The sequence below is a fragment of the Chiloscyllium plagiosum genome, chromosome 11, assembly GCF_004010195.1.
Source record: "Chiloscyllium plagiosum isolate BGI_BamShark_2017 chromosome 11, ASM401019v2, whole genome shotgun sequence".
Classification (NCBI taxonomy): Eukaryota; Metazoa; Chordata; class Chondrichthyes; order Orectolobiformes; family Hemiscylliidae; genus Chiloscyllium; species Chiloscyllium plagiosum.
This window is the reverse complement of record NC_057720.1, coordinates 27,760,405-27,775,827: the sequence shown is the minus strand read 5'-3', so window position 1 is coordinate 27,775,827 and position 15,423 is coordinate 27,760,405. Positions and strand designations below refer to the sequence as shown.

The 15,423-nt window shown below is 39.8% G+C and overlaps 1 protein-coding gene across 1 annotated transcript in view; it reads right to left on the bottom strand.

The window, feature by feature from the left end:
• LOC122554241 (lysine-specific demethylase 4A-like) overlaps window positions 1-15,423 on the bottom strand; it is a 68,834-nt gene that overhangs the window by 10,791 nt on the left and 42,620 nt on the right. The window contains exons 16-20 of the mRNA XM_043698958.1: window positions 15,336-15,391; window positions 12,676-12,784; window positions 10,074-10,262; window positions 1,134-1,304; window positions 232-351 (exon numbers count right to left, since the gene is read on the bottom strand). Of these exons, the coding sequence (XP_043554893.1) occupies window positions 232-351; window positions 1,134-1,304; window positions 10,074-10,262; window positions 12,676-12,784; window positions 15,336-15,391 (645 nt within the window). The remainder of the gene's footprint in view (window positions 1-231; window positions 352-1,133; window positions 1,305-10,073; window positions 10,263-12,675; window positions 12,785-15,335; window positions 15,392-15,423) is intronic.

Genomic DNA, 15,423 nt, shown 5'->3' with positions numbered 1-15,423 from the left:
CAGTTCCTGCGGTGGCAGGGGAAAGTGCCAGGATGGGAGGGTGGGTTGTAGGGGGGGGCGTGGACCTGACCAGATAGTCACGGAGGGAACGGTCTTTGCGGAAGGCGGAAAGGGGTGGGGAGGGAAATATATCCCTGGTGGTGGGGTCTGTTTGGAGGTGGCGGAAATGTCGGCGGATAATACTTCAGGCTTATTATTGTATGCACAATACACTAGTGCCTAATTTCATACCTGATAGAGTTGTATAACATGTGATGCTACAAATTGGGCACCATAAACCAGCCCATCGGTCCATCGCACTTGTACAACCTCTCCCCCTGCAGGGGGTCCCAAGCTAAGGCAGTCCCGGCTCTGAAAATCAGCAGCAAATTCGAGAATTAGATTTCTATTAGAGTAGAGCTGTCCAGGTTCAGCGTTAGAACAATGTAAATTTAAAAAAGTAATATTATAAAGCAACGTTTATTTCAAGGTACTCTTCAGTGGGAAAACATGAAATTGCCTTAATTTCAATGGCATTGCTACATAAAGGCATCATTAAGGGCTTGGAAAAAATAGCACAACTTAAAAAGAAAATCACAATTATCATGTTAATTTTTGCTAACGAAAATTGGGAAAGACCACCCCCATATATATTAAGCAGGTACAGTGGATAGGTTATTAATGTAGCATTTCCATGATAATAACATTCTCCCAGTGTCTGCGTGGGTTTCTTCTGGGTGCTCTGGTTTCCTCCCACAATCCAAAGATGTGCAGGTCAGGTGAATTGGTCAGGATAAATTGCCCATCATGTTAGGTGCATTAGTCAGGTAAATATAGGGTAGGGAATGGGTCTGGGTGGGTTACTCTTCAGAGGGTCAGTGTGGACTTGTTGGGCCAAATGGTCCGTTTTATACTGTAGGGAATCTAATCTAAAAACACAAAGGTGGATGAAAGCACCACATAAACCTGATTACGACCAAACTCAAAATTCCCAATATTTATTCTAAGACATCAGGCAAATTTTCAGTAACCAATCAAGATGCAGATTCATTTTTGTGAAGATTTGAGAATTATGCAAACAGCAGATTAAAATCTTTTACATTAAAAAAAACTCTTTCCGATACACACATCATGAAAGCAAGAATTTCACCTACCACAATATCTTCTGGATACAAGTTGTCACTGAAGGATCCATCATCAAAATTCACTTCATAGAATGTTTCTTTAGTCAATCCTACCACCTCACACTGATAAAAACGTCCATTCTTGTGCTTTGAGATGACTTTTTGCCCAATTTCAATGTCATTCAAAGCTAATTTGGCACGCTGTGGAAAGTGAAATCATAATCTTTTAAGAACATTGATATTATTCATTCATTCTGAATATAAAATATTTAAAACACATGAAGCTGCTTTGAATGCCACATTAACATTATAGAATTGTAACAGTCCCATAGCATGGACCAGACCCTTCGATCCAATTCATCTGCAGTAACCAGCCATCCCAATCTGACCTTTCCCTATTTGCCAGCATTTGGCCCATATCCCTCTAAACTGTTCCTATTCATAAACCCATCCAGGTACCTTTTAAATGTTGTAATTGTACCAGCCTCCACTACTTCCTTGGCAGCTTGTTCCATATAAACTCCACCCTCTGCAGAAAAAAACTTAACCCACAGATCCTTTTCAAATATTTTTCCTCTCACCTTAAACTGAAACCTTCTGGTTTTGGACTCCCCTACCCTTGGAAAAAGACCGTGGCTATTTATCCTATCCATGCCCCTCATGATTTTATAAACCTCTATAAGGGAATTCCTCAGCCTCTGACACTGCAGGGAAGAAAAGCCCCAGCCTATTCAGGCTCTCTCTATAACTCAACTCTTCAGTCCCAGGAACATCCTTGTAAAATCTTTTCTGTAACTGTTAAACTTAACAGCATCCTTTCTATAGAAAGGTGACCAGAATTGTACATAGCATTCTAAAGGAGGCCTCACCAATGTCCTATACAGCTGCAACATGACATCCCAACTTCTATGCAATGTTCTGACCAATGAAGGCTAACGTAGCAAACGCCTTCTTCACCATCCTGTCTACCTGCAACTTCACTTCCAAGGAACCATTCAGCTGCACCCCTAGATCTCTTTGTTTAACAATACGCCCCAGGGCTCTACCATTAACTGCATAAGCTGGGGAATCCAAGATGGAGGATGGGAAAAGAATTATGGCTGTAAGAGTTGCTTCTTTTTTGAGGCATTTTTAGGTGTTTGAGGAGATTTCCTCGAATTCCAGGAGCACCAATTACTGTTTTATATGCTGTTGCATTGTTTTGGAATTTTGGGGAAAAAAAAGTCAAAACAACAGCACTTTTAAAAGGGAGAAAGACAAACAAAAGGGAGCAAGCACATGGTCAGTGAGGGAGAGAGAGAAAAAAAAGCAAAACTGCAGATTCACTGCCGTGTCAGTTAGCACAGTTACTGTCTTTGCTGTTTGTAGTTCATGTATCTCTGGACAATGGAGTGTGTCTAGGAAAAATAAACAAACAGCGAAACTCACTGGTGACCTTGGAGGAACCTGTGTGGGCAAGCTCACAGCACAGAAACAGATAAGTGCATAGTTTTTAAATGTGTAACCTTGCTGTAAGTCCACAGCAGTGAGTAGTGGGTTCTTTCTTGATTATGTGTTTCATTGAAATCTCTGTCTCTCGAGTAGAATTTTTAAAATATAAACCATGAGTACTAAGTTAGCCTGGACAGCACCGTTTTCTAGAGCAAGTTCTTCCTGTCAAATTTGGGAGTTTAGGGAGAGTTCCAGTGCTACTAATGATGATGTCTGCAGAAAGTGTCTTTGGTTGTGAATCCGATCAGATCACATCGATCAGTTGTAACGTCAGTTAGAGGCAATGTGGAAGTTAAGAGAGCTGGAGAGGGGAGGAATGTGATGGATGTAAGTTATAGGAAGGGAGAAAAGCCACAGATACAGTCAGGTAGATGGGTTAACTCCAGGAATGGTAGGAATGGTAGGCAAGTAGTGCAGGACTCTCCTTTTGCTATGCCCATTTCAAACAAATATGCTGCTTTGGAAAATGTAGGAGGTGATGGACTCTCAGGGGAAATACAGTACAAACAGCTAAGCTTTCTGGTATTGAGACAGGCTTTAACGTAATGAGGTACGTCGGGTTCCAAGCAATTAATTGTGATTGAAACTCTCTAATCAGAAGCACAGATAGATGTTTCTGCGGCCAGCAGCGAGAATTCAATGATGTATTGCCTCCCTGGTGCCAGGATTAAGGATCTCTCAAGAGAGGTTGCAGAATGTTCTCAAGGGGGAAAGGAACCATCAGGAGGTCATTATATATATTGGAACCAATGGCTTAGGAAGAGAAAAGGATAAAGATTCTGAAGGGAGAATATCGAAAAATGGAAAGGAAGGAGATCCTTCAGGGTAGTCATATCTGGAATACTTCTGGTGCTACGAGCTAGGGAGGGTAGGAATAGGAGGACAGAGGAGATGAATATGCGGCTGAGGAGCTGGTGCGAGGGAGAAGGGCTCACATTTTTGGATCATTGGAATCAATGTTTCGACTTCAACAGTGAATTCCATAAACTCACCTCCCTCTGGGTGAAGTAACTTTACCTCATCCATATCCCAAAAGGCATGGCCCTCATCCTTAAAATGTGACCTTTTGTTTAAGACTCCCCATTAATTGAGAACACCCTTTCTGCATTTACCCTGTCTATTCCTGGTAGAATTTATAGGTTAATTTTTCTATACTTCAGCGCATATAGTTCTAATCGAGTCAGTCTCCCCCTGTCCGTCAATCCTGCCATCCCAGGGATTAGTCTGGTAAACCTTTGTTGCAAGAATATCCTTCTTCAGATAAGGAGACCAAAACTGCAACAATACTCCAGGTGTGGTCTTACCAGGCTCTATGCAAGGTATCCTTGCTTTTGTACTCAAATCCTCTTGCTGTGCAGGCCAGCATAACATGTGCCTTCCCCACTGCCTGCTGCACCTATATGTTTACTTTCAGCAACTGGTATAAAGGACACCAAGATCTCATTGTATCCCAAGCTACTGCCACATAGATAATAATCTGCCTGCCTGTTTGTCAAGTATTTGCTCGCTCACTGAACTTGTCCAAATCACAATCATCCTCCTCATAGCTTTGTTTCATCTGCGAACTTAAAAAGCTGGAGGTCAAGCCCTGATCAATGCAGGACCCACTCATCACTGCTTGCCACTTGGATAAAGACATCTATTCCTACTCTTGCTTCCTGTCTGTGAACCAGTTCTCAATCTGAACAAAACAAACCAAAGAACTGCAAATCATGAACAGAAATTGCTGGAAAAACTCAGCATGCCCAGCAGTATTTGTGGAGGGAAAACACATTTTGTGGTCCAGTTCTGAAGAGGGTCACTGGACCTGAAATAATAATTCTGCCTTCTCTCCACAGATACTATCAGACCTGCTCAGTTTTTCCAGCAATTTGTGTCAGTTCTCAATCCACTTAAGTCTATGAACTCTAATCCCATGTGCTTTAATGTTGCCTGCTAATCTGTTATGTGGAATCTTATTGAAAGCCTTCTGAAAATAAAGTAAACCATATTCACTAGCTTATCCTTACACACTCTAGTTATGCCCTCAAAAAAATTGCAGATTTGTCAAGCATGACTTCCCTTTCAGAAGTCCATGCTGACTGTCCTATCTTCCAGGTGCTCTGGAATATCTTTTATAAGACGACAAGCAGAAGGTGGAAGAACACAGCAAGCCAGGCAGTATTAGGAGGTGGAGTCGTCAATATTTCGGTTGGACTTGTTGGGCCGAAGGGCCTGTTTCCACACTGTAATGTAATCTGTAATGTAATCTGTAATCTAATCTGTAAAAAAATCTTTTATAAGACGACAAGCAGAAGGTGGAAGAACACAGCAAGCCAGGCAGTATTAGGAGGTGGAGTCGTCAATATTTCGTTTGTAACCCTTCTCTTCAAGACTGCGGGTGGGTGTAACAGGAGCTGCAAATAAAGGGGGTGGGGAATTTTGGAGAAGAGAACCTGTCCTGCCCACTACCTACTCCCTCCAAAAACCTCCACTTTTTTTTTGGAAGAGTTATTGCCTTCCTTTGTGAAGATGGAACTAAAAAAAAGTGTATATTTAATTTCCCATCTTTTTGATCTCCCATTATAAATTTCTATATTCATCTCAATTAATCATTTTTTCATCACAAGCCTACAGAAACGTTTGCTACTGATTTTCATGTTCCCTGCAAGCTTACTTTCATTCTCTACTTTCCCCCTCTTAAATTAGTCTCTGTTTCACATTGCTGGAATCTAAACTGTTCTCAATCCTCAAGTTTTTGTTTGGCTAATTTATATGCCTCTATCCTGGACTCAATACAATCCATAATTTCCCTTGTGAGCCAGAGTTTGACCACATTTCCTGTTTCATATTTACACCAGTCTGGGAGGATTTTTGACATTTGCCCATGCACTCTTGAAATGCGGCCATTACCAAGCAACAGTCATCCTCTTAAATAACGATACCCAATTTATCATAGCTAGCTCACATCTCATCCATTGTAACTTCCTTTATTTAACTTCAAGACTCTAGTCTCAGAAATGTCACTCTCCATTTTAATGAAGAATTCTATCCTGTTGTGGTCACTTTTCCAAGATGCCACGTACAACTAGATTGTCAACCATTCATTCCCTTTTACACAATAACCAAAACAAAGATGGCCTTTTCTACTGTTGGCTCCTCAAAATATTGATTCATAAACTTTACCTTATATACTCCAAGAATTCCTCCTCTACAGTAATGCAACTAAATTTGATTTAGTCAATCTATATGCAGATTGAAGTCATCCATAATTATAGACATACCTTTATTACTTGCATCTGTAATTTCCTTTTTAATGCCTTCTCCAAAATTACTATTAGAATTTGGGGTTACAATGACAAAAAGGTGAATGCAGTTAGGCCGATATCTTTTGGAGTTTAGAAGAATCAGAAGTGAGTGATCTTTGAAAAGGTGGTGAATTAAAGATGATAAATTCAATATCCATTATGTGCAGGAGTAAGAATGTGAAGAAAAAATGAATTAAGAGACTGAGGGAAAGAGGATAAAAAAAGAAAGGATCGAATTGTTATATTTCAAATCTTCTCAAGGAGTAACACTCACAAGAGTTAAATTTTGATGTCAGAGGACATGCTTGTAATAACCATACTTAGAGGTGAATTATAAATGGACAGATGAAACAATTATGATTCCTAACACACAACTACAACACAGAAGTTCATGAAGCTGATGTCCTCATTTTTTTTGCCTTTCTCCCCAACTCTTCCCCATGGCCCTACAAATGTAGCCACCTTTGGTACTCAAATTCACCTTTGAAAGCCACAATTCAAAACTGTCTCCACCACACTGTTGGAAATTATTTTCCTTAAAAAAAATATTAAAGTTGAGCTGCTTAATTAAGGAAATTAAGCTGCTAATTAAGGAAATTATTTTCTTTAAAAAAAAATTAAAGTTGAGTTGCTTTTGCAAAGCTGACAGTGCAGACTTGCAACTTGGGCAAACAACAACTGAATATACATATTTAACTGCACAATCTGCTCCAGTGCTGAAGTTGCTATATAGTTTACCCATGAATAATGTTGAACATTAATAGATTCTGCCAAAATAAAGTCTTAAAATATTATAACTGAAGAGGACATCACCCCAATGAATTATCAAAGGGCTGAGCTCTATTGTTTTAAAAAAAAAAATTTCATGCAGTCAGAAAGACATTACTGCCTTCAAAAAGGCGAATGAGTAATTGATGCAATACAATGTTGTACAGACTGTATGCAATAGAAGAAAAACTGTGATAGTTAAAAAATACAAATTATGGAAAAGCAAGGATGAGTATATTTAGCTATACAAGGAAGTGCACAACGATCAGTCAGGAGTCTTCCCTTCTTAAATTGATAGGGGACTGCGGAAGAATACTTGTATAGGACCCACAGCAGATATTTTTAGAAATTGAAATGGGAAGACAATAAACATCTATGGCTCAGAAAAATGGCATACATCTGTTACTGTCCAGAAGAAGTTGACCCAAATTCAGCTTAAGCTCTGGCCTTTTTCAAGGCTAGCACTTGTTGCTTATTCTTAACTGCTCTTGAACTGAATAGTACGTCTGCCATTTCAGAGAGCAGTTAACAATGAATCACATTCATTGGGGAAGTAAATGACCGAGTGGCATTTACATGGGACTATTAAGCCACAGACCCAGGTAATATTCTGGGAACCCAGGTTTGTACCTCACCACAGCAGATGGTAGAATTTTGCTTCAATATAAATCTGGAATTAAGAGTCTAATAATGACCATGAATATATTACCAATTGTTGGTAAAACCCAAGTGGCTCACTAATATCCTTTAGGGAAAGAAACTGCTGTCCTTAATTTGTCTGGCCTACACGTGACTCCAGACTCTTAACTGCAAGATGGACAATAAATGATGGCCTAGCCAGGAATAACACTCAACTTGTGAATGAATTTTAAAAAAAGAAACATTGCTGTTGGAATGCAGTTACATGCAGGCTAAACCACATAAGGTTAGAACTTTTTTCCCTAAAATAGACATTAGCAAACCCAGTGGGTTTTTACCATAATTGATTATAGCTTCTTAGCCACCATCATGGAGGCTAGATTTCAAGAACTGAATTTAAATGTGCCTTTGAACCAATGTGCTCTGGGTCTTGTAACGACTAGTCCAGTGCATTATACCATTGCACCATCCAGCCTGCTCTCAGTTATGTGGCTTTGAAGATTGTTACAACCAAGGTTGGAGGGGTGTACTGATTTCTTTGCAGTCCCACTCTTCCAGTGATTATAAATTTTACCAGAATGTGATATAGCCAATTATGGAACTTTTAGACTGCTTCTGGTTAAGTAACAGAAACAATTTGGCTGGTTTCTTTAGTCAATGACTAACTAGCTTATTAGAAGTGGAACTTGAAGAAGACGCAAAGATTATTGACAGAAAAACATTCAGACTGTGAAAACATCGCTAACATAGCATGCAACAAATACGGCTAATGACAAATAATGGTCAAGCACACAGAACACATCATATAGCAAATATAAAGTCATTGAGATGTACGGTATGGAAACAGACCCTTCGGTCCAATCTGTCCACGCCGACCAGATATCCCAACTCAATCTCGTCCCACCTGCCAGCAGACAGCCCATATCCCTCCAAACCCTTCCTATTCATATACCCATCCGAATGCCTTTAAATGTTGTAATTGTACCAGCCTCCACCACATCCTCTGGCAGCTCATTCCATACACGTACCACCCTCTGCGTGAAAAAGTTGCCCCTTAGGTCTCTCTTATTTCTTTCCCCTCTCACCCTAAACCTAGTTCTGGATTCCCCGATCCCAGGGAAAAGACTTTGTCTATTTATCCCATCCATGTCACTCAATTTTGTAAACCTCTATAAGGTCACCCCTCAGCCTCCGACGCTCCAGGGAAAACAGCCCCAGCCTGTTCAGCCTCTCCCTACAGCTCAAATCCTCCAACCCTGGCAACATCCTTGCAAATCTTCTTTTCTGAACCCTTTCAAGTTTCATAACATATAAAGGAGACCAGAATTGCACGCAATAATCCAATAGTGGCCTAACCAATGTCCTGTACAGCCGCAACATGACCTCCCAACTCCTGTACTCAATACTCAGACCAATAAAGGAAAGCATACCAAACACCTTCTTCACTATCCTATCGACCTGCGACTTCACTTTCAAGGAGTTATGAACCTGCACTTCAAGGTCTCTTTGTTCAGCAACACTCCCTAGGACTTTACCATTAAGTGTATAAGTCCTAAAACCCAAAACAATGTCTATACATCAGTTTCCCAAAATGCAGCACCTCGCATTTATCTGAACAGATCCCATGGATTTCTCACACACCACTCCCCGCACCCAAGATATCAATAACAAAATGATTTGTGAGATGCCGGTGTTGGATTGGGGTGTACAAAGTTAAAAATCACAATACCAGGTTGTAGTCCAAAAGGTTTAATTGGACAAAATGGGTAACCAAAACCTGGTAAAACATTACAAGGCATTATGATTCTTTGGTTTTCATGACCTGGCCTTCAACCTCCCTCAAAAGCTACTTTGTCATGAATAGTCTGAACAATTGTTCAAGTTCTGATGGTCCATCTTCCTTTTTTGGGGCTGTTTCCCCTTCACTCTTAGGAAATACATTCTAGCACTAAATCATAATTGTAGCTTTTCACAAGCAACAAGCTTAACCATACCAGTCTTATTATCTGGCAAACATTCTTGACCTCTCTTCTGGCTCATTAATGCTTGTGAGCATTCAACCCCCACTTTCTGTTTCACTTAACCATTAATAACACACTGCCTTTAAGACTTAGCAACACATAACTAGCCAACTGTTCGAAGATTTCTCTATCTTTCAAAACTACAGAACTCTTGTTCAATTCTCTTTAGTCAAACAGCTAACAGCACCACTGTTTAACACAGAGTTTACCTCTCTTTCTTTCTCATGTTTACACATTTTCTAGGCCAATTGCCCGTCACCTTTAAATTGCTCAATAAGCCTACCGATACCCTTGCAATAGGTCCCAGCTATTCCTTCAATGCCACTTTCCCGCATTATCTCCATATTCTTTCATGTCACTAGTCTCCAGCCTTCTGGGTTAGATAATTCCAAGATTCATCATCCTCATCGGTCTTAAATGGCCTAACCCTCATTGTGAGATTATGTCCTCTGGTTTTAGACTCACCAGCCAGGGGAAACATGTTATATACATCCACACTGTCAAGGCATGTAAGAATTCTGTAAGTTTCAAATGAAGATACTTTTCATTCTTTGAAACTCGGAGAATGTAGATAGAGTATCCTCAAAAGACAAGTCTACAATCAAAGGGATTAATCTGGTGAACTGGTCCTTGCACTCCCTTCCTTGTACCTCAAATGCAATTGAAAACAATGCTGGACATAAATTTATTTGACAAGCAGGAGGTGTGGAGCAATCAATCCATTTAGCATCAATTAATAGTTGCTACTTTTCAACATAGCCTACCTCTGCTTGATTGGGTGTTTTGTGCCTGCAACAAGTGATAAAGACTACAAACGGCCAGTCATCAGGCTGCATGATCACACCAGCAGCTTGGGCGCAGGTTGCATGAAAGGAAGTGGGACAACGGCCATGGGAACATTGCACACAGCAACCACCAGTCTTCTTCATTCTTTTCTTACAATAGAAGCATTTCTGCAGAGATCAAAGTTACATCATTGATAAAAGCACACAATTATATGGTTGGGATATTTGGTAATACTGGTCAATTTGTTTCCATGTACACCACCAGACATATTTTTACTGCACTTTATAACTTGGCCTAGGAAACAAACTCACATCTGCAATGCACTCAATGTCAAATTTAAATTAATTTAACTTCAAAAGTTTACTTTTATTTGCATTTTTTTTAACACTCAAATCTTTACCATCAATAACTTTCCACACATTACTTTTTGGCAAACAAGACAGTAGTAAGAAAATATTTTGATACTCCACTTCTTTGGTTTTACACTGGTAGCATCAAAAATCTCACCATATTTCTAACAACTGAAAGGAGCTCCGCTCACTTTCTGTAAAGGATCATTGAAAAACAGGTAAACCAAATAGATTATGAAATTGTAGCACTCTTAACCCAAAACAATGTCTAATAAAACAATGAAAAATGGTAGGAATAGGGAGGTAAAGATATAATTTTTAAAAAGTAGTAAATAAATTATGAAGATGAATTTAAAAAAACAAAAACAAATATGCTGATGGAAAGAACAGATGGACCGGCTGAATAATTGAGGTATCCAATCAAAATGATATAATTTGCCTAAACCAAAAATATGTAAGCTACTTTTCCCATTTTCATTCACAGCTGCCAATTATATTCTCTTTATATAAGAGAGCACAGCAGGAAAACCAATGTTCCACAAGGAGTAACAAGATCAATGATCTGGTAGTACACTTTGGTGACGGTTGTTCTTGATGAACTATCGGCAGGGATACAAGATGTTGTAGATACATAGAACAATAGCTTCCATTTAAATACAAATTTCTGAAGATCATAAGTGATCATTCTATTTATTGAATAGCTCTGCACTTTTTTTTGTTTACAATTTATACTCAAAGGTAAACAGGGTCTTAGTTTAACACAGTCAGTACATATTGCACTGGAATGTTAACTTAAAATCTGGACTCGAATCGTGAAGCGGAGTTTGGATACATGAAATGTTGATTCAAAACTTGCAACAGCCAACATGACGGGAAGCAGCAGAAATAAAAATTGCAGAGACTGGTGTGGCATGGTGGCTCAGTGTTTAGCACTGCTGCCTCACAGCATCAGGGACATGGGTTCGATTTCCGCCTTGGGCGACTGTTTGTCCTTTCTCCCAGTGGCTGCATGGGTTTCCTCCGGATACTCCGGTTTCCTCCCACAATCACAAAGATGTGCAGGTCAGGTGAATTGGTCATGCTAAATTGCCCACAGTATTAGGTGCATTAGTCAGGGGTAAGTATACGGTATGGTATTTGGTGTGGATTTGTTGGGCTGAAGGGCCTGTCTCCATTCTGTAGGGAATCTAATCTAAAAAGAATGGTCTTCCAAACCGATTCAGATAAAGTCTAGATTAGAGTGGTGCTGTGCTTTTCCAGCACCACTCTAATCTCGACTCTGATCTCCAGCATCTGCAGTCCTCACTTTTGCCTGATTCAGATAAAGGGCAGCAGTTAACTATTACATATCAGTTTATCGCAGCAGTTGTAACTTCTGAACTCAAAGACAACTATGATTGGTCATTAAACAAAAAACAAGAACAGTGGGTGCTAGAAATCAGAAACAAAACAAATTGCTGGAAAAACTTAGCAGTCTGGCAGCATCTGTGCAGAGAAATCAGTTAACATTTCAGGTCCAGTGACACTTCCCCAGAATACTGTTAGTCATTGACTACTGTGTATTTCTGTTCTTTTTAAATAATTTATGATCAAGAAAATAACTGTTTTTAGTGTAGCTGAAAATAATTTGATGTAAATTGTTATTTTGCTTATTTAACATGGCTTTTAGCTGTCAGGCATTTTCTCCCTCCAATTCAATAGCACCTCTACCTCTTTCACAAACTCTGTCACCTAGAAAGTCAAGGGTATAAGATGCATGGGAACACCGCCACCTGCAAGTTCATCTCCAAACCACACACTATCTTGACCTGGAACTATATCAGTACCCCTTCACTGTGCCTGAGCTAAAATTCTGGAATGTCCTTCCTTAACAGCACTGTAGTGTCAATATACCCTTTTCATTGCAGCGATTCAGGTAGCTCACCACTATCTTCAAAAGGGCAAATAGCGAGGAGGTAAAGATGTTGGCTTAGCTGTATCCTAAGAACAGATTAAAAACAGAATTTCAAAATGTACACTGCTGGCCAATTTACACAGTTAGCAGTGAGCAAACCAAATGCATTCGTGGCAAAAGCAAAAAAATAGCTTCATGGATTAAAATTTTAGAAAAGTTGTTTGGGGCAGTGAACAGTAGAGAAACTTGATCAGTGCATTAATTCCTAGTGTACATTTGAAATTGGCTTTTGCAAATTACATTTTATTATGATACTTCAACATTATGATTCCATACCAGTTTCCAGCGTAGTGGCGGTATCGGACTGACATCCACAGGGCCACGTTCAGCCACATTCACAAACCGTACTTCTTGCACTGCAACAGCACACAGTAGATGTACCCACCTGCATAAATTTTAAAAGTAGCACTGAAATAGGATAGACCTAGTGAATAAACTAACAAATGTGGTGTCTTTGCACAATCAGGTTGCTCGCGTAGAGTTTATGTGTTAACACATTTTCAGATTACTTAAGGTTTTGTCAGTGGGAAATGAATTTACATTGTTGCATAACACATTACTCTTATTTCACTTCACATCCTGATTGCAAATCTCTCTAATATAGCTTACTTCCAACAACTTTTTAAATATCTCTGACCAGATCATAAAAGACATCCCACCATGGCAGAAGATGGGTGTTCTTTCCCAATGATTTTTCAAGCTGGGTGAAGATACTGAACCAGACTGAGGAAATGAAATGAATATACAGTTGGAATCATGCAATCACTCAATTACTCAGTTCAGAACTGTAGTGAAAAGACTGTTTGAATGTTGAAATCAGTGGCTAGTAGCTACTCCCACATTACATTTCACGACTTGGCCAGTACTTAACATAGCAAAAGTTATGCTATTCCCTAATAATTCTCTAGCTGAGACCTAGGTAAGGTTAATATTGAATTCTAGTCATCACATTTCAAAAGGTGACATCAAGGACCTAGACAAGATATACAAACAATTCACTCGAATGAAGCCATGCATGAGGGACATTAATATCACAAGAAGCTGAGATCAGCTCCACAGATCACAAAGTCCACAGGAAAATTAAACAGACAGTCAATGTTAAAAGAAGAAACTGCTTCCACTGATATGAAAGTCAATAATCATAGGACTGAGATTTAAGGAAGAGACTTTAGAGTTTTTAATGCAGTAAATAATGCATTACTGGAAAAGGGCAGAAGGGCAACAGTGAAATATTCAATAGTAACTTTCAAAAGCAAATATATTTAAAGGGGTAAGATCAGGAAACTGGGATTAACTTGGTTATCTTTATAAGCAGCAACTCAGACATGACAACACAAAAAGGCTTTCTGAGTTACCTGGTTATCTGAAATATGGAGTAAGAAAACTGGTTTGCAAAATAATACCCCCATCCCCTCTGCCAACTTCAAATATTCAATAATCCATCAAACAGCCCTGGATTAAGTGTTCAGATTAATAAAATAAATTAAGATCAGTTTGCAATGGCCAAACCATTTCCTAGATAAAAGATATCATATCAGAAAACTTATTAAATCAAGAAAACAGTTGAGATTAAGAGTTCCATACACCAAGAGTTGAGGCAACAGTTTGGGCGGCACGGTGGCACAGTGGTTAGCACTGCTGCCTCACAGCGCCAGAGACCCGGGTTCAATTCCCGACTCAGGTGACTGACTGTGTGGAGTTTGCACATTCTCCCAATGTCTGCGTGGGTTTCCTCCGGTTTCCTCCCACAGTCACAAAGATGTGCGGGTCAGGTGATTTGGCCATGCTAAATTGCCCGTAGTGTTAGGTTAAAGGGGTAAATGTAGGGGTATGGGTGGGTTGCACTTCGGTGGGTCGGTGTGGACTTGTTGGGCCGAAGGGCCTGTTTCCACACTGTAAGTAATCTAATCTAATCTTCAGAGGTGATTAAATTCCCCATCCTTACACCATGTTTGCCAGATAAAGCTCAAATTAGGCACCCAAGAGCTGCCCTGTGAGATTTCAGCAAGTCACAAGCCTCAATCCTGAAGCTCTTCCCCATCAGAAGTTGCAGACCAAAGGCTGTCAGCTTCTGGGTCTGGAGATCATTGCTGGACCCCCTACCCTGCAAAGGTCTGAACTAAGATAAGGCCTTACAGATCTCATGGGATTCAAGCTGTGGGGATTCAGTGACACCACTTGGTTCCTATCCTGCCCATAGGAAGTGGAGCTCCCTAAACAGACAGGTTGCCCTGGTTTTTTCTCGTTAACAAACCAATCACTTTTCTTGCCTAGTGGGAAGGCAAGCAATTGAGTCAGCGATTTGTGGAGGTCACTAATTGACCACTTAAGGGTTTTTAAAATGGTGGAGATCTAGAAGGCTGTCCATGGACCTACTTGCCTAGCACATAGTTGCTGAGATGGCAAGAAAGGGACAACTTGCCCTTATCGCCAACTCCATAGAAAGGACAACTGTGCTCAGTGTGCCCAATAGTGAAAATACAAAATAAGCAGCTGGCTGGAAACAATAATACTAACTCAAAGAACATGCACAGCCGAAAGTACTTAGTTGGCGCCCAAGAAATTAATCTTGCAGTGTATGGTAGTGACACCAGTTTCTGATCATCCAACTGAAAATAATTATTTCAGAGCACTGGGAAGATTCAGCGAATTTGTATCCAAAGCAACAAAGTGGAACTAGACTTTGAGCAGGTGCAAACAAATAGAGAGAAGTCTTCAGAACCACCTCTGATGCATCAGTGAACATCAACTTGATCTCATTTCTTAGTCCCATTAATGCTTCCATTTAAATTAAGTGTACTTCTTCAGCTTAATAAAAACTACACTTTGCCTCAATTGAGCTTGCTACAGAACATGCAATTCCAAGTACATTTTAAGATTTAACATCATTTACAAAATAAATGTGCACATTGTGCAGTTCTACTGGTTGGTCTGACCTGTTGTCAGTGGTTTTCTGAAGTGCTCCTCCCCGAAGGGTACATAGACAACAATCCTGTGAAAGTGAAGGGAATTGTAATACAGGTC